The 27,545-nt window shown below is 41.5% G+C and overlaps 1 protein-coding gene across 1 annotated transcript; it reads left to right on the top strand.

Moving 5' to 3' along the window:
* bcl2l11 (BCL2 like 11) lies at nucleotides 1-27,012 on the top strand. The gene is made up of 4 exons (XM_036573631.1): nucleotides 1-357; nucleotides 3,213-3,568; nucleotides 9,488-9,618; nucleotides 25,339-27,012. Exons 1-4 carry the CDS (start codon nucleotides 350-352, stop codon nucleotides 25,450-25,452), a joined length of 609 nt encoding a protein of 202 aa, XP_036429524.1. The 5' UTR covers nucleotides 1-349; the 3' UTR covers nucleotides 25,453-27,012.
* Nucleotides 27,013-27,545: the final 533 nt, after the last annotated feature.

Below are 27,545 nucleotides of genomic sequence, written 5' to 3' on the forward strand. Positions count from 1 at the left end.
GGCGCGCGGACTGCGAGGAAGCTCCCCTCGGAGCGCACGAGCTAACAAAAGAGTGAAAACACCGCGCGGACCTTCTTTAACCGGACTTTGTTTTTTGTTGTCTCTCCCTTTGTTTTTGTTCTGCGCGCTCGGGGCGGCTCGGCTCCTCCTCCACTCTCGGACCTGCTCGCCTTCTGCCCGGGAGAAAGGCTCTTTTCAGTTCTGACTCGTTTCGTCCTCCGGAGGATCGTCTACATCGTCGGCTTCTTCATTCTCTTTTGCTGGACTTCTGATTCTTTAGGACGGATTTTCAAAGCGTTTTCAACGTGTTTAGTCTTTAACCGCGCGCCTCAAAGGCGCAGGATTGACCATGTCCAGGTAAGTGCGCGAGACTCGAAACCGGCCGCAACTTTCAGGGACTTTTACTGAAGAACCAAAAACCTTGGAAACTTTTATTTTTTTTCTCCTTTATCCTCCATTAATTTGGGCAGCGCGAGCGTGCGCCGCCTTAGTTTGCTTTAAAAAGTCTGCGCGTGCTTTTTCGCGCTTTTTAACATTTGCAGCGCGTTAATTATTTTATTAATTAATTTTAATTAGTTTATTAGTTTATTAGTTTTGGCACCTGAAAACAAATTCGTGCGCTTTAGCCTAATGAAAACAAACAGAAACTATCTCTGCTCTTTCCGCCCCTCACCGGCCCTCGCGCTGCGTACTAAACCCACGCCTCGCGCTACTAAACGGACCTGAAACACCTGAGCACCTGAGCACCTGTCCGGCTCGTGCGGCTCAGTGCTGGCTCGGCAGCTCAGCCCGGAGCTCAGAGTAACTCCTGCAGTCTGTCTCGAGCGCCGCTCGTTTCGTTTAATGCGCGAGTGAAACAGCAGCTGTAAGGTACAGTAACTAAAACACGCGCCTTTGTTTTGGACCGAATGCACGCGACGCGGTGCGGTGCTATTTTTTTCCGCCTGTGTGTGTGTAGAGCCGCTAGGGGGCGCGTCACACTCTCTTTATTTAGCGCACTCGTTTTGTTTTTGGCTTCTCGGCTCTCACACACATAAACACTAACCCGGTCCTGGCTGGAGCCCACACTCTAAAACAGCTGGTTCTGAAGGGTTCTTTAGCAAAGACAGTGGTTCTGTTTGGAACCATGAGTTCCGCTTGAACGCTGAAATGGTTCTCCGCATGGTGAAGCGGCTTTTTGATGGAGAATGTGTTGTACATGGTTCTGTATAGCGCTTTTGTTGGAAATGGTTCTGTGTGGCACCAAAAGGGTTCTGCTACTGATGCGATGTCAAGCTTAGAACGCATTTTTGGTGCTATATAGAACCATTCTCAAAATGGGTTGTGTATGGAACCATATATAACACATTCTCCATCAAAGAACCATTTAAGCATGCAGACTCTTTTATACAGAACATATGGTTCTATATAGAACCAAAAAGCGTTCTGCTATTGTCACCCTTTTTGGCGCCACGCAGAACCACATGCAGCACATTCTCCGTGCATTGCTCTAAACAGAGCCGTTCCATTTGCTGAAGAACCCGTGAAGAACCGTCTGTTTTTAAAGTGTGTACGCTTTTGTAAAAGCCGCGAGCGTGCTGCTGCTGGGCGTCTCGCGCTCCTCTCGGCGCTCGACAGCGTGTGTTTTCTTCGGCGCGCGCTAATGAATCGCTCGCGAGGCGCTTTGTCACGCTGAGGTTGAAAGGGAAAGAAAAGGAAAGAAAGAAAAGGGATGAAAACAAAAGCAGAGCCGGGTTATTTGTAGGGTTTAGTGGGAGATGACGCGGCTCTTTCAGGGATTCTCATCGAAGGAGAGAGAGAAAGAGAGAGAGAGAGAGAGAGAGAGAGAGAAATAAAAATAAAAAATAGGAAGTTGGGCTCGAGCTGTGACGCACTTCAGCCGGCGGCGCCGCTTCAAAGCACCGCGAGTCTCGAGGCCGGCGGTGTAAACACGGCGGAGCAGACGAGCCTCAAAGTTTGGCTTCCTATTCGCCAACTTCGTCTTCGAACTTTCCCGTTCCACCTTAAATAGTGCAGCAGTTACATTAGTGCAGCCCGAGGCGCTAGAATGGAACTGATGCACCATTTAAGGTGGAACGCAAAATTCGAACTCGAAGCCGGCGAATATTTACTGGAGAACTTTTTTTTCACCACTCGACGCCCTGGAACTCTCGCGCACGCACGCGCCGTGCCTCGCGCTGGCTCCAGTGCGCGTGAACCCTCCCCACCCCTGCCCGCACCGCCCCCCCCAGCCCGTCCCGTCCGTCTCTGAGTTTCAACGTCAAATTAAACTGCAGCAGCCTCTACACTCCTAACAACGACTGGTTCTTTAGGGTTCCTTAGAAAAGGCAGTGGTTCTGTGTAGAACCATGATTTCTAAACCATTTGCATGGTGAAATAGTTCTTTAGATCGATGTATATGATTCTACATAGAACCAAAAAGGCTAACAATAGCAGAACCCTTTTTGGTTCTGTATAGAACCATATGTTCTATTTAGAACTATTTGCATGTGTGGTTCTTTGCATGGTGAAATGGTTCTTTGTTGCATGCAATTCTATATAGACCCATTTTGAGGATGGTTCTATATACCACCGAAAAGGGTTCCCTTGGGAACCATATACAACACATCCTCCATCAAAGAACCATTTAAGCACGCACATGGTTCTGCATAAAACCATATGTTCTATACAGAGCCATTTGCATGCTTAAATGGTTATATGCATGGTGGAATGGTTCTTTGATGGAGAATTTGTTGTATATGGTTCCATATGCAACCTTTTTGAGAATGGTTCTGTATAGCTCCAAAAAGCGTTCTTCTGTTGTATACAAGCTTGACATCGTGCCAATAGAAGAACCCTTTTTGGTGCTATGTAGACTTATACACAACACATTTTCCATCAAAGAACCACTTAAGCACACAAATGATTCTATATAGAACCTTTAAGAAAATGGTTCTGTATAGCATCAAAAAGGTTCCAAGCTTGCCATCATAATAATAGCAGAACCCTTTTTGGTACTATATAGAACCATATACAACACATCTACATCAATCTGAAGAAGCATTTCACCATGCAAAGAAGCATGCAAATGGTTCTGTACAGATCTCATGGTTCTAAATAGAACCATCGCCTTTGCTAAAGAACCCCTGAGGAACCATCTCTTTAAGAGTGTAGCTCTTCTTGCCCAATTCACATGCAGAACAGTAATTACTGCTGTTTTGTTTGTCCCGCAGGCGGTCAAACCGGGCCGGCCGCCCAGCCTTCTTAAAGGAGCAGGGGGAGAGCGGTCAGAGCGGCGGAGCAGCCTCCTCCCGGGCCGCCGAGCAGTGCGAGCAGCCTGAGCCCGGCGAGGGGGACCCGTTTAGGGGAGGGATTGCGATGCCTAATAGCCTTCTGGGTTACCAGTCGCGCTCGCCGCTCTTCCGAACCCTCTCCAGGTCCTCCAGCGGATATTTCTCGTTCGACAGCGAGCCCAGCTCTCCGCTCGTGACGCACAGCGCGTCCACACAGACCCCCAGCCCGTCTAGTCAAGTGATCACTCACGCCCTGCAGCGCATTGCCGAGGCGCGAGGGGACGCTCAGAGTTTCGGTAAGAGTGCTGCTGCCCTAACCCTTCAAACTGTTTCTCACGTTTGCGTGCGATGCAGCGTTGTGGCACACGCGAAGAGGCGCACGCATCCCTTCTGTTCACTGGTCTAACCGAGGCTGTTCAGTTTGGAGAACGTTTCAGACCATCTACCAAAATCAGCTTCAGTTCGAAGAATCTGAAACAGCCAAAACATTTACTTAGCTTACAGAAATTAAAGGGAAATTCCACCAAAATTTCTGTAACTATAACTCAGCTTTTAGAGGTGGACGTCTGGTTCCTATCACCACCACTGTGAACAATTCTGACTCGGTAAGTTTATCTAGAATGGAGCGTTTCACACCAAACCACTCTGAACCGCTCTGAACCGCTCCGTTTACATCCATCTTAACCATTTAATTATTTGGAATTTTTGAAAAATTGTTGGAGTTCCCCTTTGAGGTTAGCATCATTTAGCTACAGCTAGACGTTCGCGTTATAGGGTGACAATATAATATCGCGATACTAAGCAAGCAGTGTTCACGCAGTGACCATATCCTAGAAAAGCATGTAACGGTTCTTATCACAATAACGATAAACATCATTATTGCCCCCCAGCCAGAGTCATACAAAAGTCAATGGAAATAGCCCACGAAGGCAGGAATACAAACCTGTAGTGTGTTCAAGCCCTTATGTAATGTGAATGCAGGTCTTTCAAACCTGTTTAAGGTGTTTTGTTGATGTCAGTCAAAAGCTTTTTGGGCTTTGTAGCAACAAACTGTATAGAGGAAAATATACAACAGCTCATGTTTACTCCAGCGTACAGAGGCTTGTGTGCCCTGAGTGCCCTAAGCTTTGGGGATGCACTGATACGGCAGTTGTGGGCTGATATTTTTCATGTACGCATCTGCCGATCCTTATACATTAAAGGGGAATCCCACCGCTTTTTAAATTTTTTGTAGAATTTTGCAATCTAAATATCAGTCCAATATGTTTAAGTCATTATTTACAGATGCCGATATGATTCCGATATCGCCATGCATCCCATGTTTACGACTAAGTAGAGCTGGGCGATTTGACAGTGTTTATCGTTTTCGTGTTAAATTATGTCACTATATGCATTTCTGAGTGAATCGTGGTATCGTCAGTACTTAAAACTGCTTCCCAACTGCATGTTTGATTACAAAGAAGAGTCTCACGTGTCCTAATTTATTTTTAAAGCCAATATCTGCCGATGGGAATATGATTCCAATGTCATCGTGCAAGTAGAGCTGGGCGATATGACAATATTCATCATTATCACGATAAATTATGCCACAATATGCTTTTCTGAGACTTTCGTGGATATCGTCGGTCCTCAACAACTGCACGTTTGTTTACAAAGAGAGCTTCACGAGTCCTCTTTTCTTGGATTTAGCGCAGCACAGCATGTGAAATGTTGAATATTAATCACTAAATTCATAGTTTTTATTACTTTGTTTTTCCAAATTCTCTGATATCAGAAAAAATAAATGTCATGACTAAGCATTTATCGTGAAAACCTCTTAGTATCGTGATATTACATTTCTTCTGTATCACCCACCCCCACAATTAAGCATGTGCGTGCATCTGATGAGGCAGGAGGTCTGTTTAGCTGTTCGCAAACCCGTCGTAAACGTCCTTTTTGCAGCCCTCATGTTTAAACCGTACAGCGAGCCACTGTCTCCTCACAATGCCGAGTGATGGAGTGAGCTGATTTGCTTGTTGTCTCTTTATTATTACTGTTGCGGAGGCTTGAGCCGGGCAAGAGAGGCAGAAGCCCAGTCAAAATAGAGCGCCGTGTCTTTTGTTGTAGGCTAGACACGAGATCTCGCCGTTCCTCTCCCCCCCATTGAGAGCCAGGAGATGGGAGAGGGTGATAAACTGTCTTCCTGTAGCGCCTTGCTAGCGCCCTGTCTCCAAGAGGCCACTCTTAATGGAGAACTGACTTATCAGGGCTCTCATCTGGCAGAGTTCGCCCGCCAGAAACTGCTTGTTTGGATGTCTTGTTTGGCTTCTTTGTGCTCGGATCGGCACAGACCGGATTGCGAGATGCTCGGACAGGTTCAGCGCGATCTGTTGACACTCCTCGACTCCGTCGCACGTTTGAGTCATATGCAAAGGCTCGAATTACATTGTTCTGGTCATTTTCTAAGTGAAAATAAGTTAACACATCCTCTATAGGGAACACACTTGAAGGAAAATTCCAACCATTTTTCAAAGTTTGTGTATAATTCAATAGTTCAGATGTGAACAGAGTCAGTCGGAGTGGTTTGGTGTGAAATGAGAAACCAGCTGAAGTACTGAGGCCTTATGTCCCAGTCCCAGCGTTTATGAGGGGATTTTAAATGGATTTTGCAATTTTTGAAGTCAAGGGCAAAGAGGGGTTGTAAGACAAAGTAGTGTTGTAGACCCCTGATTCTTGTCACCACCACTGTAAAGTTCCCTACAATGCACCACTTCACGTCACACCACTCTGACTGACCTTGTTTACATCTCAGGGACTGAATTATACAGGAAGTTTTCAAATCTGGCGTTATTTCTGCAAGTTTCATTGATTTATTTGATGAATTTAACATAATGGAAAGCACAATATTTAAAATCGAATCTTTTGCCCAGGCCACGCTATGTTTTATTTTTACTTTTTCCAATAAGCTAAACTCAGCGAATGAACATTAACACTGGCTAACATGCGCAGTTCTCTGTAGAGCCTGTTCTCTTCAAAATCAATAAAAAGTTTGACCAGAATGTTTGCATGCGACTCTATTTTTGAATCGGCGCAGCTGGCAATTGTGTTTGAGTCTAGGCTTAAAACATAGGGAGTGGGTAAGCAGCGGCACGGGTGATTTGTTTGACGTAGACAAAGAAGCAGCCGGTAGCATGTTATCGTGTAGGCGCTTGACTAAATTCATCCGTCTGCAGGAGCAGCCATTCAGCTCTCATGCAAACAAATGAGCATGTTATCGCCTGACAATATTGCTGCGTGTGATGTTGGCCTGTGGCGAGCCGGTAATAGCAGAGAAAGTAATTGAGTAATATCTTGAGTGTGATTTATGATATTTTATAGTGAAAGTCTCAATGAGTCGGGCGTAGCTGTGTGTGGAAATGAGTAGCATATGGTCCTAATATGATTGGGCATGAGAAATAACAGTAAAACTAGTTCTCACTTGAGTCATAGCTGGAGAATCAGTGCAAGTTCAGCCAGATTGTGGTTGTATTATTAGCGCTTAGCCTCAGCGCACTCTCTGCAGTGGCGCTCAGACCTGCTGCATGCCTCAGAGTGGCGTTTGCACCACTGTGCAATTGATCTTTATGTCACAATCATCAATGCTGGTCAAATCCAAGAAATCCAAAGTTTATCAAGGCTATAGGAAAGTTTATTATTATTTTTGCCCATTCAAATGTCTTCAGCTAGTGCAGTCTGAATGATTGGCTATCATCAACCAGAAATAACACAGCAGGCATGCTAATAGACTGCGAATGTTATTTAAAGGGGAATTCCACCAGTTTGTTAAAATTAGTGCAAAAATTAAATGGTTAACCATAATTGGTTTGGTGTGAAACACTCCATTCTAGAGGAACTTTCTGAGTCAGAATTGTTCACAGTGGTGGTAATAGGAACCAGACATCCACCTCTAAAAGCTCCCTCACAGAAAGTTACTCCTTATAATGGTTATGAATTCACTGCCTGATGTCTGAGACACTGTTTTCTGATCATTTTCAGAAGAGTTTGGCCTAAAACATAACTTTTGAAATCCATTCATGGTGGAGGGATACATGCAGGGCGCTGTGAGGCAAAATAGTCCCCAAAGAAAACTTATTATTTCAGATTTTCCACTATTTTCCATCATCAACATTCCATATAAACTCAGAAGACTCGTGTAGGTTCACTGGTGGTTCTGGAGAGTAAATAAAATGTCTATATTTGTGTTGTAGTCATGGCGACCCCTGGTTCCTATCACCACCACTGTAAAGACATAAAGACATCTGAGTGTCTACAAAACCATTTCACCGTTTCACACCAAACTCCTCTGTTTACATCTCCACCACTGCTTTACGCAGAATTATTTCTCCTGCATCTGACCGCAGCGTTGTCTTCGTGAGGATATTAAGACTGAATCGCAAGTTTCCATGAAACTAAGCGCTAAGATACAGATCAAAAGAACAGGTCCTTTGATGATGACGCTTTTCTGAAACATGAGCTGCTACTGCGAAAAGTTACGACCCCTGATCACATTTACACCTTAAGACGTGGTCTTGTTTAGTGGAGAACTGAACTGACTTGAACCGCCGAAAACTGAAAAAAGCTGAAAATAAATAAAAGCAATTAACATAAAAACTTATTACAGTATTATTACAGTATGTAGGCTACAGTATGAGAACGGTTGGTCGTCCAAGTCCATGAATTCAATTATTTCATTATTATATTTTACTTATTGTTGTCACTTGGAGTTAGAACGCTAGTGGGGACTTTCTGCTTGCGTCATGTCTGCTTTATGTTGTGTTTTGATGTGGAGTGAAACCTATAGTGAAGAAGCTCTTGGCCGTTGTTCTCGGGCTGGGTGCTGGAAAACTTCACGAGAAGATATGATACAGTACGATGAAAAACAGACACTTGTGCGACAGACATTTTTGGTCAATGTTCACCTTAAAATTAGTTTAGGAAACTACAGTAACAATGAATGAATAGATAAATAAATACGGCCGGGGAGAATGATGAGGCCAAAACCCAAGATGTTGTAAAAAATACCATAATAATGAATAAATAATGCTGAACGGAGCTTAAAAGAACTCTGTTAAAGCTGTGGTTCACTCTATCAATGAGCAACAAACATACAGCACATTAACATCATCCGTTCAGGTTTTAACATCGCCGCAAACACAGAGCAGCTCCACAAACGTGGCCAAAATGCTGACGGTTGATGCTGATAAACCAATAACCCACTACAACCACCAACAAGTGCATCTTCGAAAGTGAAACTAACTAAGGCTGCGTTCACATTACCAGGCTGAAGTGGCACAAATCTGATTTTTTGCCCTAATGTGACTCAGATCTGATGTTTTCAGGGCTGTGTGGACACACAAATCCAACCTGAGTCACTTTTATATGTGGTCCTAGATCAGATACGTATCTGATTCGTGGCCATGTGACCTTAATGTGATGCTCAGATCAGAATCCATGTGCTTTTTCCCCACTGTGCATGCGCCATCATTCAGCGTTACCATGGCAGCAGCGCCGAACTGAAGTTAAAGCCTGTAAACGGTGGAAAAGCAGCTCATCTCACCTTTTTCACCTTCGTCTCTACGTTTCTACTAATGGTTACGCTCAACCAATCAGATTGTGCCGTTGGAGTGAACCGTTGTATGAAGATGAATGCAACCATGGTTGTGTTTGAAATAGCACACAGTGTACTGAATACCTTGTAACCATAAGTTCTATATAGAACCGTTTCATGCTTAAATGGTTCTTTGCATGGTGAAATGGTTCTATATGCACACAAAAATGATGGTCCTTTAGTAAAGACAGTTGTTCTACATAGAACCCTGATCACTTAAAGAACCATTTGCATGCTTAACGGTTTCTTTAGACGGTAAAGTCGTTCTTCAGATTGATGGAGAATGCGTTGTATGTGGTTCTATATATAGCACCAAAAAGGGTTCTGCTAATGTTACAAGTTTGACATCGTAACAACAGAAGAACCCTTTTTGGTGCTGTGTAGAACCATATACAACACATTCACCATCAATCTGAGAATCATTTCACCATGCAGAGAATCATTTAAGCATGCAAAGGGTTCTATGAGTGTTCATGGTTCTTCTAAAGGACGCTTGAAGAACCATCATTTTAAGAGTGGGATACTAGCTGTGGTTCTGAGTGTTGATGCTCTTAACTGATCTGTCCTTCTCTGTCTGTGTGCTCCACAGAATTATGGCCCCCCTATAACCACCATCCGCCCCACGGAGCAGCGCCTGCGGGGGACATGCGACCGGAGTCGTACGTGGCGCAAGAGCTGCGGCGCATCGGCGATGAGTTCAACGAGCTTTATTTTCAGGGGGTGAGTCGGCTGCATGAGTGTGTTGCTGATATGCGAGCGTTGAGTGCTTGAGATCTGCATGATCAAACGTTTGATGTGACACCGGTAGCGGTGGGCGGCTTGGTCCGCGCTGCCTTATCTGTCGGAGCTCGTTGTCAGGAGCTGGAGGGTGTGAACGTGAAGGGACTTTCATGTGTCGCTGCAGGTGAGGGCTGCAGCTCCGGGACTGTTTACCTGCGTTCGTTCAGACGGATTTATGCATTTTCTGAACGTTGCATCACTTCATTTACAGTCGGAAATCAAGGTCCCCTCCGGAGGGACCGGCTCTGATGGGGCGCGCTGTACGCCCCTGCCCTCGCCTCCTTTCCTTCCTTTTTCATAGATTTATTCGAGCTTTCTTTGTTTTTATTTACTGATTTGTCACACGGTGCTTCAAAGGAGCTCATCACACATGTATTATGCCTTTATTATACATCACAGAGCATAAAACGCTCAAGATTATGTTCATCATGAGCTCCTACTTTATACCAAAGCTATGCAGTCTGAAATTAATCTTCAACTACACTCTTAAAAACATGGTTCTTCAAGGGTTCTTTAGTAAAGACAATAGTTCTATATAGAACCATGAACACTCAGAAAACCCTTTGCATGATTAAAGAGTTCTTTGCATTGTAAAAGCGTTCTTCAGATTGATGGAGATTGGAGTGGAGTGAATGTGCTCTAGATGGGTTCTTCTATTGCTACAAGCTTGACATCGTACCTATAGCAAACCTTTTTGGTGCCATATAGAACCCTTTTCAAAAAAAGTTCTATATAGAACCATCTACATCACATTCTTCATCAGTCTGAAGAACGCTTTTATGATGCAAAGAATCTTTAATCATGCAAAGGGTTCTAGAAGCTGGTGAATGAGAAGCTGAATTCAGCCTTGTGACTTTTTAGTGTTTGACAGTGTTTCAGGGTTAAAGGGTAAATTAGCAGTTCTACATTAACTCCAGAGTTGAAGACCATTTACTGTTAAACTGTGTTGAACGATCAGCAGAGCTTTATTTTACTGTAAAGGAGGATTATTTTATTTTTACCTACAAATCTGATTCTGCTGTGGAGCCTCGACAGGGCAGGAAAAGAGCCGCATGCTGCCGACCCCTGGTCTAAAGCGTCACACTTGACTAAGTGAACCCGTATGTTGTCGGCGTATGAGTTTGTATCAGATAGTAATACACTGTGAGCCTTCAGCTTTAGTTCCAGCTGCCTTTCAGTGTAAACATGCTGTTTGATTCTTGGCCAAAATGCGAGTCCTTTATGCAAATGGATTCTTATCTCACAGGGGCGAATCTCGCTCTCGTTCATCACTGTTTAATTTGTTTAGCTCTCTGAAATAGATTAGTTATTGTTTCAGGATACAGTATCTTAAATAAATCAACTCTTTGGCAAAGCATCCTCCATTGTTTTTGGTGACAGCTCTATTAAATGATTATTTACAGCTCTGCCACATTTACAGCTCTGTCACATTTACAGCTCTGCCACATTTACAGAACAGTTTAAATTTTTTGAGAAATTTTACAGCTTCCATTCTTTTCAGGAGACTCACTTTCAGTTCCTCAAAGAATCTGCAGACACACCTCCAAAGTTCAGTCTTAGAAGCTGGTTGATGATTTTCTGAAGTAATCAAACACATTCAGTGGTGTTGAGGTCTGGACTCTGGGGTGGTCAGTCCATCGTTCAGCTTCTTTGTTTGATGTGTCCGTCTCCTTTTCTCAGTGAGGTTCTTCTTGACAGCTACACATCCTTTCAGACCCACAGCGCTGAGTCGTCTTCTCACAGTGGAAGGATGGACAGAAACACCTGTGGATGTTTTCAGATCTGAAGCAGTTTGATTTTCTCCTCTCTCTCAGAGATGAAAGCTTTAAGTGCTGTTTATCTGATGGGGGCAGTTTTGTGGTCGACCAGCTCTTCCAGGTGGTTGTTAGGAGCCTCATATTATCTGGAGCTTTTAATGTTGTGCTTAATGGCTGTTTTGAGAGAGAATTAAATAAGTGAAAGGTGGTCTTCTTGCCTGTTCAATCCAGGGGCGTTTTTTTTTTGCAAGCTTTAGACTAATCAACATTCCAGTCGTTTTATGTGGGTTTCCAATAAATGTGTGATAAATTTGAGCTGAACTAACGTCATATTTTACGCTTTAAACTTTGGTTTGAATGCATATAGATGCATATAGGATAAATATTACACAAACTACAGCTAATGTGGCGGGTAAACTAGTGGGCTCTGTACACATGTAACTCACTAACTTACTCCTAATACGGGGTCTTTATGTGAACACTTACATTACATGAGCAGGAATTAAACCCTACCTTAAGCAGGTGTAAACTGAGCATAATATGAAGCTTTAGGCTAAAACAAACTGTAGTTTTTGAACGTATCCCTGCTGAACACTGTATCCCATAGAAACCATTAAGTCTTTCTTTTGGTTTCTGATGGTTTTGTAGTGTGTTTTAGTTTATGGTTTAACCGGTTACCAATGGCTGGTCTGTATATTGTCAGCGGCCTCCCTTCCTGAACGGTAATGTGTGTGGCATTCTCTGTTTACATCAGAGACGTTAGAAATGAGTTACATGGCACAATCACACTGTCCTACTGCGCATGTGTTCCACTGGCCTGAAACCACTGTAGCTCTGCAGTCAGACTTCTCTCAATGTATCCGGTTCTGCTTTGATTCACTTTTTAGCCACGTTAGCAGTTTAATGCATTCATTTAAGGAGCTCACTTTATTTCACGTATTGCACATCTCGATGTGCGAGAAGCACCAAATGTGCTGAAAAACAGCGCTCAGTCCTCGGCCCAGCGAGGGGACCATAACGTCCATCAAGGTTGTTTGGTTTTTAGTTGTGTTTCATGCAGAATTAGCTCAGTTGTGGCTGAGTGGATTTTCCCCACAGCAGAACGCTGAGTTCCACCTTCTGTGTTCCGTGTTTGGTGCTGGTGTTTGGCTCTGCTCGGCGTGGCTGTGGTCTGGCTGGATGATGACTCTTGAGTCACAAATGTAAATAACGACCACAAATCTCTGACCAAAAGAGCAGATTTATGTCCAAGCTGCTAGAACATATTACACATTTCTCTTTCTGCTGTCACTTAATCATATAAACGCTGTGCAGAGTGAATCATTGTCTGCTTGGTTTGGCCAAACATGTATTACACACATACACACGGTCACAAAACAGCGTCCATCGCTCTTTTGTTCTCACAAGTTGCTTTAAAGACTCTTCAAAACAGGCTGTTTGGTCCCACTTTATATTAGGCGTTTGTTATAACAGTGCAGTTACACATTAACAACATTGTAACTACTGGTGATGTATACACTGTTACAGATGGATAACAGTAGCATAGTTTATGTAAATGCATGCATGTATCAACAGTATTTACTCATGTAATTACACAAGTGTATGTTCATAGCTGTAACAGCATATTTTCTCTTATGTAATTACACATTTGTAATAAAGCAAAGGTAAGTAAATTTGTATAAACAGCTATTTTTCAGATTTTTCATGATTTTTCTAATTACGTACACTCTTAAAAAGACTGAATACGGTTCTACATAGAACCTTTTTGAAAATGGTTCTATATAGCACCAAAAAGGGTTCTGCTCTTGTGACAAGCTTAACGTCTTTACAGTACACATTTAAAAAAGAGGGTTCTTCAAGCGTTCTTTAGTAAAGAAAATGGTTCTATATAACACCAAAAAGGGTTCTTCTATTGTTATAATGCCAAGCTTGTAACAATAGCAGAATTCTTTTTCGTCCTCTATGGAACCATTTTCAAAAAGGTTCTATATAGAACCTTCTACAATGCATTCTCCACCAATCTGAAGAACCATTTCAAGATGCAATAGTTGTGACATGAGAACCAGAAAGTTCTGGCTTTAGACTATTAATGCTATTAGAAGTTTAGTTGAAAAAACAGCAGTTTATACAAATGTAATAAACCTCACCTTATTACAAATGTGTTATTAAATAAGCAAAAAGATGCTGTTACAACTGTCACAGTACATTTGTGTAATTACATGGGTAAAAAGCTGAAGTTGATAAACATGCTTTTACATAAGCTGTACTGCTGTAATCCATCTGTAATAGTGAATACATCACCAGTAATTACATTGTTGTTGCACGTATTGTTAATGAGTAACTACACAGTTATTAATATGAAGTGGAACCGACTTTTTTAAGGTTCTTAAACTTGCAAATCTTTCTCATTCTATAAAGTTAGAATCAGGGATGCGCAGACCATTATGAGAATTGTTGATATCCCATATTTTTCATGTATATGTGCCAATAGTGATACATAAACATTTCATTAAACAACTACATCTAACAGGATTAGCATTATAATGTAACATTCAATTGTGCAGTAAATTATTGTGAATGAAATGCAGTAACCCAGCGTCACCTGTACATTATGCTAATATGCAAATAAGCAAATATGAACATGCTCACAAAGAGACTTTGGCATTAAATTACAATGAGGATTAATGCATTAAGCTTTGCCTTTAATCAAAACTCAGATATTAAAAACATGCATTTTGACATTATAGTAAGAAAGCACTGGCCAGCTGTTTGGGTGAATTAAATTATTAATGTTTTTGAATGTGAGGAATTATTCAGATAGAGAAATGGTCTTTGAACAAACCCTATCATGTATATGAAGTACGAATGACTTTCTTATGTTTTCCCATAAATGTTCTAGATGTACTATTTTACATCAGTTTTTTGGATGCTGTCTATTTATGCATATCGCAGTTGTCGGAAGGAAACCTCGTATCTCCAAAAATGGTAACTTTACAGGAGAAGGAAAAACCATGCTTTACTTCTAGTGTAAGTCAATGGAACCAGACATTTTTCCAAGTAATTTCAGGTTGTTTCTTTTGGTCCATTCATCATGTAATGTACCTACAATGTAAAGAATAACAGGCTTTTTCAAATTATGTCAAAAACTGAAAAACAAAACTGGAGATACGAGGTTTTCCTCCGACAGCAGCGATATGTCCTTGGATACTAAAGGAATTGTTCAGGAAAGATTGAATGTGCACAGTTTTCCACTTAATGTAGATACAGTTGATCTGCTGAGATGTGTTTTGGGTGCAAACTGTGCTTCTTTAGTTTAGTGCTGGAGCTACAAAACTAACGTTGCCAACACTAGAAGTCAATAGTCACCCAAATCTTTTCTGTAAATACATCATCAAAACTCTCAGCTGCTCAAACCTCATCCAGCTCTGTCTTAAGGTGGTTCAGACTTATAGATGTGGTTTAGGACACAGTATGACTCATATGACACGTTCTCGATTTCTAATGTTTTTAATACTCTTCGAGTCTTCTATCTGAACGTACATGTTTATAAATAGAAACAACCGAAATTAGAAATCTATTGCCCATCTGCCTGCATGACGTGCTGTGGTTTGAGTGGGTTGAAAGTTTTGGGGATGTGATTACAGAAAAGATTTCGGTGACTATTGACTTCCAGTGTAAGCCACAATTGCCTCCTAACTCCGGCGCTAAACTAAAGGAGCAAAATTCAGACACCAAACGTGTCTTAGCTGATCGACTGCATCTGGAGTGGATAGTAGATAGCTCATCTGCTGCTGCACAGTTTGTGTTGGTCATTGTAATTGTAGAACTACAAAGTGCACCTATATAGTAAGTAGAGCTGATAAAATGGACAATGAGTGTAGAAACAAGGTGGTCAGAATGCTATGGCTGCTCGGTGTATATTAGCGCAGCGCTGGTGCTAATGGACTGTGGAGCTGGTGGTGGTTTGCAGGAGACAGTGAGAGGCTCAGAGTGTCGCATGGCAGGGTTTGTGTGTGACTGAGACGAGCTGACTTCATTATGTTTACCCTGTGGTTAGACTCTGGGCTCTAATTATCCTCTGGGTCATTCTGCACAGCGCCATGGAGACGCACTCAGAGCCCAGCTGGACCTGCTCTTAGCTGGGGTCAGAGTGGAGCTGGCCCATGACACAGCGCAGTGGCGGCGTTTGGAGCTGCTGTTTGGTTTATTTGTCTTCTCACGTGTCTGTGATGATGTCAGTGCTGGAGGGTTGTTTTGTTTGATGGACACAGGGGTGAGAATCTCTGACCGCCTCACGATTCAAATCGATTCTGACCGGGGCTACGATGCAGTTAGAAAACTCTACACTGTGATGCTTTCTAATATTAACTGATTATAAAAATATTCCCTCACTTTTTTGGAAACGTAGGATTTTGAAGTTGTATATAAACATTGTAAAACGTACCGTTCACTCCCATTCAGACCATACGTGCTTTAAAAACAGCCTGTTTTGAATTAGCCACAAAAACAGCACATTGGAATATATACCCATCTGTTTAGCAGCAGTTTAGCCACGCCCACTCATGCTGAAGTTATAAGGAGCGTTCCAGTCCAGACTGTTTTTTGAATACAGGGCAGCCAAGCAGAACAGAGCTCATTTGCATATATCAGTCTTAAAGGCACAGTAACAAAAGAGAGGGTGGAAACTGGCCATTTAAAAAGAAATGGTGAGCATTTTGGCACATAAATCTACACAAATGGAAAATAAAATACAAAAAAATTGACAGTATGTATTCAGGACATGCTGCGTTTAAACTTAAATAACTTTTTTGAGATGTCAACAAACGTTAATTCCTCCTCAGTCTAGAGAAGCTGAGCTATCCAGCAGTGTGTCATATGTGTAATCTGTGTGTCATATTTCCCTGTAAAATCCCCAGACAGATCTACTCTACTTCTGAACGCACCACACGGCGCATTTTAATGATCAGACTGGCTGCTGCCTTGTAAAACCCGCATCTCAATCAGATAAAGTCGAGAAAAGCTCATCTGTTTATCACTCCCTGTGCTCCACACTGCTGATGCTCCACCACACAACTCCATAGAAATGAATGAGGGGAAACGAAAATGGCCTCGATTTGCTGTGATGTAAAGGCAGCACTACCACACCATCTCCTCTCTCAGCGCCAAGTTGGTCAGTGTTGCTTGAAGAAAAGAAAATGTGAACAGTTTTGGCTGAGAACCTGTCATTTGAGGGTTTAGATATATAGAACTTTGTAAAGGTTTTAGGCTCCTGAGAAAATCAGACGTAAAAGCTGTTTATCTGAGCAGAATGTTTTTATTTACTCAGTAAAAAAAAACACAAATATTACCGTAAATACAAATATTTTTACAGTAAGCAGTGATTTTACATGTCAGTGTGTGAATTTAACCATTTCCAACCCTTCCTCGAGGAAGCCGAGTATTAATGTCATAACAACAACAGTATTAACATCGTAACAGTGGAAGAACCCTCTTTGGTGCCATATACAACCATATACAACACATTCTCCATCAATCTGAAGAACCATTTCACCATGCAGAGAACCATTTAAGCATACATATGGTTCTTTGAGTGTTTGCAGTCCTGTATAGAACCAATGTCTTTATAAAAGAACCCTTAAAGAAGGGCGCTAAGTGTTCTTCTAAGGGTTATTCTAATGGATCTTTATAGCACCAAAAAGAGTACATAACAGTAGCAGAACCCTTTTTGGTGCCATACAGAACCCTTTACAAAAAGGTTCTATATAGAACCATATAAAACACACTCTCTCTCAATCTGAAGAACCTATTCACAAAGCAAAGAACCCTGTAATCATGCACATGGTTCTTTGAGTGTTCATGGTTCTAAATAGAACCATTTTTTACTAAAGAACCCTTGAAGAACCATCATTTTTGAGAGTGTAGTTCACTGTGAGTTCATTAAGTTCTTTGCATGGTGAAAGATTGATGGAGAATGTGCTTTATATGGTTCTATGTAGCACCAAAAAGGGTTATTCTATTGTTACAGGCTTGACATCGTAACAGTAGAAGAACCTTTTTTGGTGCTATACAGAACCCATTACAAAAAGGTTCTCTACAGAACCATAAAAAACACACTCTCCATCAATCTGAAGAACCTGTTCATGAAGCAAACAACCCTTCAATCATGCACATGGTTCTTTGAGTGTTCATGGTTCTATATAGAACCATTTTCTGCCAAAGAACCCTTGAAGAACCTTCATTTTTAAGAGTGTAGCTATCATTAGAGATGCACTGATCATTCATGTTTATGGCCGATTTCTTTAACTCCAAATTGGCTGATTTTTATTAGCTTTTTTCAGCCTGAAGCTCACACTGTGTGGGGTAGATGAACACAGGAATCACAGTAGCACGTTCCCAGCACTTTCTGTTAGCCAAAGGTCCAATGTAAACAACAACATTTGCATTATTTTACATTTTTCCATTTCAAATCAGTTGTGTATTTAAATAACATGAATCAAATGAAGTGTGTAACTGAAAGTAAGAGTTGACTGGCTGTTTAGTGCAATAATATACAGTAGTGTAGTATAATTGAGCTACAACATTTTGGTTCACGTATAGCAGAAGCATTCAAACACAGCGCGAGTGCTCTTCACAGCCTCACCTTACTCAAAACTGCAACTCAGATCTAAAATCAAAACAATGAAAAGCTGATTTGGTGTTTTTAGCAAAAATCTGACGATCCTGGCTGATTCCTCATTTATCAACCAGGGCCTAGTTTGGAAAATCAAAACATTGTGTTGAATCACATGGCTGGTGATGCAAAGTCCTTCTCGTTTTTACTGTATTTATATTTATTTCCATCTGTTCTAATGAGATATGTGTTTATCGCTGTTGTCGGAAGAAAACCTTGTATCTCCAGTTTTGTCGTTTTTCACTTTTTGACATAATTTGAAAATACCTGTTTCCCTTTACATTGTGTGTAAATTTCATGATGAATGGACAAAAAAATGACCTAAAATGACTTGGAAAAAACTCTGGTTCCATTGACTTACATTAAAAGTGTAGTGTGTTTTTTCCTTCTCCTGTAAAGTTACCGTTTTGGAGATACGAGGTTTTCTTCCGACAACAACGATATATTTTCCAATCAAATACACACTTAAAGCCAAGACAAATAGTTCTAAGCATTGTGTTTAGGTGGCTCAGAAGTCCTCCTGGACTCACTTCACGTTTTGTGAGGGCTCAATCAGTCGTGTGAGATGCTCTGCTATAGTAAGCAAGCCCTGCGCTAATGCAGAGCAGACGTCTAACGTCTGCATCCCGGCCCGCGAGCGCGCATGACGGACCTTTGTCAGCGCCGTGCATCAGTGCTCTTTTGTTGTGAAGCCTCTTCCCCCCTGAGAGCGGAACAGTGCGGGTCATTGTAGCTGCTGAGTTTCTACTGACTCACACGGCCACCTTTCAGGAGACGAGCGGAGGCGTTTATGTTCCAACATGTTGTTTGGCAGCATGCAACAAACTCGGTGTCTCCACTCGAACATGTTTCACCACATGATTGACAGCAGAGCTGCTCTCGTCAGGACGGAAATTAATGCTATTGTACTTCAGAACAATCGGCGTCTTTATTGATGGTAATATTGTGAATAACCTGTGAACTGCAGGGATCATCGTCCTGCTGTGTAAATACAGCTTCTCTTATTGGCTTCTATTCATGTGCTGCTTCTGCTACTGGTTCTCTACACTGAGTGGTGGAGATTTGTCGATTTTACCATATAACACTGTTAGAAATAAAGGTTCTGTGCAGGTACATTTTTCATTCATCGAGGTACAAACAGTGTAAATGTTCCCTCAAAGCTCCAACAGTGGTTTTAAGGTCTGATTGTGAACCTTAAATAAGTTTTTCCAGGTGAAAAGTTCGTATTTGTACCTTTTCATAACCGAATGTTTTAAAACAGAACAGTAAAATAAAAGCCTGGAGACGAGACGGGGTGTGTGGAGTCAGTACAGCTTAGAACATATCATTCAGTGGATTATGGTTCAGCTATGTTCCCTGACTAAAGGTACTGAGATGGACCCTTGAGGGCTCCACCCCAGTGACAGTCTAGTGCCTTTGTTTCTGAGAGTGTAAATATGTTGTAACAGAGCTCTACAATGCGGCAATATTGATACGACACACCACACATATCGTGATACAAGCATCACAGTGCAATAATGACAATGGTCAGTGTTCACCTTGACATTTGCTTTGAGACCAACTTTAATAATGAATAAATTAATGAAATGATTCTATTGTTCCAGCATTAAGTATACAACAGAAGAGCCCTTTTTGGTGCTGTACATAACTATTTTCAAGAAGAACCATTTCACCATGCAAAGAATCATGTATGCATGAACTGGTTCTGCATAGTACTCATGGTTCTAAATAGAACCATCCCCTTTACTAAAGAACCCTTGAAGAACAATCTTTTTTAGAGTGTAATGTCCATTTTGTCAAATATACCCACAAAGAATCATTACAAAAGGTGAAACCAATGCGTGAACCCACACCAGAAGGATCTTACACAATGTTGCTGCCAGTTTTTATTTCAATGGTATGTTTTGATTTGCGCTTGCAACAATATGGGAAGGACAAGACATTTGGTGTAGACCATTTGAGTAAACTCAGCAAATAGAATTTTACAGGGTGTATATATATATATATATATATATATTTATGTATAATATACTATATAATTGAGAGCAAATCCAAGCATGTTTGCTTTTTCTTGCATGCAGAAAGCCTAAAGAAAGTGTTTTCTGTTGTGTCACATGGCATTCCTCCACATAAACTGAAAGCACATGCGCTTGAGCCGTTACTACATTTATATTTTATTTATTTTTTTCCTCTGGCAATTGCAGCCATCTGCGATCGTATTAGTGTGTTAGTTAAAGTGCACATCGTCTCGTCCGCGCTGTGGCGGTTAGCCCAGTCTGAGAGGATTGTTTTGCAGAGCTCTGGCTTTCTTCGCTTGTGGCTTCTCTGTTTTTCTTGCATGTGCTCTCGCGCAGCTCTCGCCCGTTGCTCTGTCACACCAGCTCCCATTGTCCCCGAGTAATGACTAAGAGTGAGTCTGATACCATCAGGCCACAGTTTTCTTACTCACCTTTCTCTCTCTCTCTCTCTCTCTCTCTCTCTCTCTCTCTCTCTACAGAACAGCAAGGGTGTTTTTATTACCGTCCACTTGTTTTTAAGAACCATGCAGATGAATTGATCCCATATGGTGAAGATGTGTGCAGATAGACGCAAGTACAGCGACGGAAAACAAAGTCCTGTAGCTGCAGTTTTTCACTGTGTTCTCTCCACAGTGGTGCATAAGCTAATTGAGCTTGATTAAAGGGACGTTCCCCACCCCCTCACCCTCCCCCGTCATTTGGCGCTGTTTTGGATTTGTTTGCTGCTTCTAGAGATGAGCATTAACTGTTTAGACATTCAGACATAACTGTTTAGACCTCAGAATGCTCTTAGTCATGGCTTTCCAACAGGTCAAAGAGTGCATGGAACAAAACTCTGTTTTTGCTGTTTTTTTATTTATTTATTTATTTATTCTTCCAGAATTTGAAAGTGCCAGCTGCCCTTTACAAAGTACTAAAATCTCATGATGAATGGAGCTTCAAAACTAATTCCAGGAAAATCTTTTTTCCATTAACTTCCAAAGTTAAGAACTTTTTTCCTTCTCCTGTAAAGTGTTTGAGAGATGCATGGTGCAATATACAAAACGCAAACATGGATAAGAAACAAAAGCTAGCTGATGCCAGTTCTGCTCGTTATGCATGATGCAAAGTGCTCATTACTAGTGTTGCATTGTTTTCGCTCATTGCGAAATGCCAATATTTTGAGGGGGGGATGCAACCAGCAAGGATCTTAATACATCAGCTTTAATAAAGCATATAAAAAAAACCATGCCAAAGAGCACAGCGACTTTTCATAACTCTGAAACTATTCAGATGTGCCAGAAGTGCCATTCATGCACACTTAGCATGTTTTAATTGTATCACAGAACACGGCTTTCATCAAAATACAGTTTCTAAAAAGTGGAATGGAGTAAATATCAGGATTTATAGGCACCCTTTGAGTGATTTGGTGGGATAAGCTTAGTATCTGTACACAATACATGAGGAGGAAAAGTGATATCACTTAGAGCAGCAAAATAAATTGTATTTTTATTGATGAGTTTTCATGATAAAAGCATTGGTAAGTGCTACAATGACATAACTGATCAAATTATACATGCACAGCACCAGAGAGATGTAATTAGATTGGTGAAGTGTGGCATCTCTGCACTCTCACTTGCAAAGCAAGTTACTTAACCATTCAGCTATACAGCTAACAGCATAATGCACATGTGCACAGTTCATAAATAGGGGTTGCCTAGAGGACGTGTTGACTTTTTTGCTCAGCGATTGTGCTTTAAGCTTGATGACGAATCACTGATCACATGATTATGACACTAACAACATGGACACCTCAGGGAAGACAGCAGGTGAGGAGCCTGGTGATTTGGGGTCCGTATCTCTGGTTTCCTGAAGGCCAACAATGCGATCCATTGGAAAGGGCACTTCATGCTTTACTGACCTGTGGAGTTTGGCTTTTAAAGTCAGTTGCAAAGCTTTCCCTTCTCCTGTGGTTTCATTCATGACGTCATCAGCAATTAGTCAGCGTCAACTCGACTTTCATTACAGAACTGTCAACTTAAAAAAAATGTAAAGTCGTGTAACCGCTACTTAAAACCGCTCTACTAAACTTGAACTGCTAGCATGAAAACATGCTTTAAATGTGATGATTCTTCCCGCGTGAAGCAGTAGTGGCTACTGTTACAACAAACGTGCATCACCATAAGGAAGATTTTGAGGAAATAAATATATCTGTGTTTGCTATTGTAGCTAATATAGAAAATAAATCAATACAAAGGTGTTCATTATAATGGCTTTTATAGAAAAAGCTGAAATGCTGATTCACAGTGCACAAAAATGTGCTTGCAGTTCTCTGTGTTTCATTATATTTATTTCACAGAGTAGTATTATGAATGGTGCGTTTTCTAATTGGTATTTGCTGAAAAGAGTCTGCAGTTAGAGGCAAACTGTTTTATTCAGAATTTATTGCTTCTCATATCTGCAACGTGATATCCAGAAGCATTTTGTGTCCGTACTGCGCAGCCCGAGTATCAGCTTTGTCTTTAACAGAAGTGTAAGTATGATATTTTTGGTTGTGGGTGTTGAATCATTGGTGTTTTGAGGGTAAACCTCAACTTACAGGTGTATTTGGTGCATTAGGTAAATAGAAATGGCTACGCAAAGCTTGTGTTGGCGTGTGAGGCGAAGGTGTTCTTTGAAACATTGACAGAAACCTGTCTGTATCTTGGTTTGCTTGGTTGTGAATCTGCTTTGAAAGTCATTGACTCAAAGTGATATGCGGCTTGGCACCGAATCACTCAGTCTGAGTAATCGAATGTTACCCGAGTGACGTTAGGAATTAAAATGCTCCTTCTGCAAACCCAGTCATTCATGTGGTGCTAATGAGCCTTCTCACTCTTGCTCTCTCTGTCTTTCTCTAGCTCTCGCTCTCCCCCTTCACCCCCTCCCTCCGTCCACACTACAGGGTTAAAGCTCCCTTCATTTTTACTCCACTTCCTCCTCACCTGTTTCCTCTGGCAGCGCACACAATCGCTCCTTGGGCACGTTGTGGTTTTTGGCTCAGCTTTTACTGAATCAAACCTCCCTCTTGTTTTTCACCCTCTGCATTTGTTTATTAAAACCCCTCTTTTAGCCAAACGGCATCGCAGAGGCTAATTCGGACCACATGCTCCGGGTCAACGTCCTCTCCGTTTCCTGTCTTTTTCCCTCCAATCACTCGCACCTGCCTTAATCCAGAGTTAATTCTCTTTTTTTTCCCTTTATGATATCTCCTTGATTGTTACCGGCTTTTTTAGCCAACCTCTTAGCTGCAGGCAGTAGATTCTTATCCTGGAGGTGAGGTAAAGGCGGCCCCCCTGAGCCTGATGTTTTTCACCCTTCTTTTATTCTGTACAGGAAAAGGTTTTTTTTTCTTTTCCTTTTTTCATTCTGGAGTGTGTTTCCTCGCGGGTTCCTGCCAAGAATCCCCAGGGGGAAGTGCCCTGTTCTTATCGCGGTCACTCTGTGCGCTCGGCACGAAACTAGGCCAAAAGCACCAGGCCAAATGAGGCCACCTGGTTCAGCCGGGCTGCTGCCAGGTCTTCCGCGGCCAGTCTGTCTTTAACAAGGAGACTCCGTTTCATTAGCTGGAGTACCGCTGGCTTCTGACGCTGCCAAAAGCCCAGTCTGAGAGAATGACACAAAGCTGGCAGCGAGCGCTAATGGCTTTTATTCCGTACCGCTTCCATGTTGACTCCGAAACATCCTCTTGTGATCTCAGCCTGGCTAATTTGTTGTAGCGGAGCTCTGGGGCCAACCATGAGAATTCCAGGCTGAATGTGGGTGAGAACGTCCACTTCTTATGGTGGGAACAAACCCAGTGTGAACTTTCTAAACCAATCCAACTCCTCCTGAAGGTGGAGCTCACAGTAGGGGGCGCTGGTGCGCTTGTCAACATTGTCTGACGGACAGTACGCCTGTCGCTAGCACATGCATGTAACATAAGTTAGCAGAAAAGTCATCCAAAAAACTCCTGATTTTAAAGGAGCTAGAGGAATTTGGGGGTTGCCCCTAAGTTGCCTCCAGATGTGTATTTTCATTACTGAGACTACACAAATTCAGAAGTAGATGAGCTCAAAGACACAGATGTAAAGTTATAATGTCTTTGAGTTGTACCTGGGTTGTATTTATGATCGTTGGAGTTTATGGACTGCAGGCCGAATTAATGATGCGTGTGTGTTTTTGTGTGAAAGAGTGTTGTGTAAGAGGTGTTTATCATGTTACTGTCCATGCTGGTCTGGAGTTTCTGTTCATGCTTTCTACCTGTAATAACAGAAACCCATATATAGGGTTTACATATAGTGTCCGGTGTATTTCAGTCTGCTTCAGTGGTGAGTTTTGCTTGTAAATTGGTGCTTCAAGTTCATCGTGGCAGTAGCTTGAGGTAACTTTGGTTTTAACAAGACGGCCAAAACAGAACCTGCTATTTAAAAGCTGTATTTGAACGTCAAGACTAGCGCTGTGGAGTCACAGCCACAGCAGCACCACTGCATATATACACAACTACACATATACACCACTACATATATACACCACTGCATATGTGCACGACTACATATATATACCACTACATATATACACAAATCTATATACTCCACTACATATATACACAACTACATATGTGCACAACTACACATATACACCTCTACATACACAACACTACATATATATACCACTACATATACACCACTATATATACACAACTATATATACACCACTACATATATACACATCTATATATACACCACTACATACACAACACTACATATATATCACTACATATACACCACTATATATACACAACTATATATACACCACTACAAAAATACACAACACTACATATCTATACCACTACATATACACCACTATATATACACAACTATATATACACCACTACATATATACACATCTATATATACACCACTACATACACAACACTACATATATACCATTACATATACACCACTACATATATACACATCTATATATACACCACTACATATATATACCACTACATATACACACTACCATATGTACACCACTAAATATGCACACAACTATATATACACCACTACATATACACACGACTATATATACACCACTACATATAAACCACTGCATATATAAAGCATTGCATAGATTGTCAGTGTATTTATGCATTTACATATTTATTTATCAACAGCACTAAATTGAGATTTTTTATCTCTTCACTCCACAGGCAGGCAGAAATGGGGGCAGAGTCCAGCTGCTGGCGGAGGAGGAACCCGCCTTCATGCTGTGGATGGGGCTCGTGATCGGACGGCTATTACAGCTCCTCCTAAGAAGAAGATGATAGGGACCCAGTGGACCCAGCAGACCGATGTAGCACCATGTAAATATTGTACCAAAACCATCAGCAGAACTCGCTCTACTCTCGCTCTCTCTGGGTTTCTTCTCCTTCACCTCTGGAACTGACTGCGTTTCCTCTTCTGACTTCGACATTCCCCGTCCAGAGAGGGCTACGGATCTGGACGCTCTGGGACTGAGTGGGAATTCTGGGACAAAACCTGGAATCCGCAATGTTTCCTGCGTCAATGTGGAAAGCTGAGCCATTAAAACACTGGATAGGGAAGGCTGGACCAGCTTGTCTCTGTCTCTGGAGTTTTTCCCAAACGGAGAGGTGTGGAAAACGTGCCTTCGTCGCCTCCGTGCCCTTATCTTTCTCTGCAGTGTCCACTTGTTGTTTGGTTTATTGGGTTTTAATCTGTTTCGACTAGGTTTAATCTTCCTTTTTTGTTTTTAAACCTCACATATGTTTTGTATTTATTTACCACTTTTGTATTTAAGTTGTTTTGTTTTTTTGTTATTAATATTGAAGTGGATGTTAGTCAGTCAGCTATATTGTGGTTCTGCTCGCCCTTCATCTCTCCATTGATTCACTGAAAATTTGCACTTCTGTTTTTAATTATGTCTCACCTGAAGACCTCCAGGGGGGTCAATGATTTGATTAATAATTATCCTGACGAATTCTCTAGATGGGAAGTTTGTAAGCGCAAAGGAAGCCGGTAGGTCAGAAAGCGTAGATGGCCTTTTTCAGGCTCTCATTCATTTCACCTTTCATCTTGTCAGAAACGTTATTCAGAGGAAGAATTCAGCCTTTGGCAGGAGTGTGATTTTCACACCACGTCGTCCGCCAGAGAAACGTTAGCCTTGGCTTGGTGCCCCCCTGCTTTGATGCCAAAGTCATTAAATGCTGATGGAGGTTAAGAAGCACGGTGCAGCTGTTTTTATCCTCAGTGAAAATGAATGAGGAGCAGCGAGTGAATGAAACAAGAGGACGGACGAGAGATGATTTTGATGAACTTAATTTGGCCTGTAGCGACATTTTAGCCTCTCTAATTCACGTGAGAATATTTTTAAATGAAAAACATGATCAATCTTGATGCATTTGGGCATTTCATCACTTTGAGGTACCAACACTCAGAGATTAAAGGGCCCATAACATAGAAAACCAGATTTTTCTCACTTTTAAATTTAAATAGGGCTGGCCTGAATATTTCCAGTAATCGAGTATTCATTCATTATGTTGAGTCCAGTCAGACAGTCTGTCTCCTTGTGTGAGATAATGTTATAGCACACCTGGCAAAAAGTGGGATATTAGGATTAAAATACAAACGAAAAGCTTGTAAAACGCTGTTCGGGCCAGCCCTGGAGTTTAAGGTCATACGTAAATATTGTTAATGTCGCAAAATGTACCTTTCAGTCTCCACTGCAAAAACCAGCCCGTTTTTAATTCACTGTCTCTGTGATGTCACAAAAACTTATCACATTTGCATATGTCTGTATGTGGGTCATTCTACAGAAACGTCCACTTTTCTGTCTCTCCATAGGAGTCACTGTTACTGATCCTCATTGGTGTTACACGTAATAAAGGGAACACCAGAGACATTTTTAATGAACAATGCATTTTACAAAATAACTGCTACAGAGCATCAAACCACATGTTGTCAATCATGGAATATCCACTAAAATATGGAATTTAATCTGTTTGTATTCTATTTTTTCACAGTGACCTCAGAATAAAGTCGGTCACACCAGTGACTTCAGCTAAAAGCTTCATATGAAATCATGAGCTAAATGAGAAAATCTCTGATAACTGAAAGACACAGTGGACTCACCATGAGCTTTTCTTCATAGATCCTCAGAACACAGGTAAAATGAAGTCAAGTGATGTCATCAGTGTGACTTTTATTTCAAAATAAGAGATTTTTTGTTATGCAGTAACATCAGTGACACGACTCCTGGGGACCACAGCTTTCATTATATATTTTAAAATATTTATTTGGCATTTGTTTTCTTTATGGCATTTAAATCATATATTTCATAGTCATGTATAGATTATTGTAGTTGAAATTGCAGAAAAACATTTTTTTTACTTCACGACTG

Source organism: Colossoma macropomum, unplaced genomic scaffold (genome assembly GCF_904425465.1).
Source record: "Colossoma macropomum unplaced genomic scaffold, Colossoma_macropomum, whole genome shotgun sequence".
Classification (NCBI taxonomy): domain Eukaryota; kingdom Metazoa; phylum Chordata; class Actinopteri; order Characiformes; family Serrasalmidae; genus Colossoma; species Colossoma macropomum.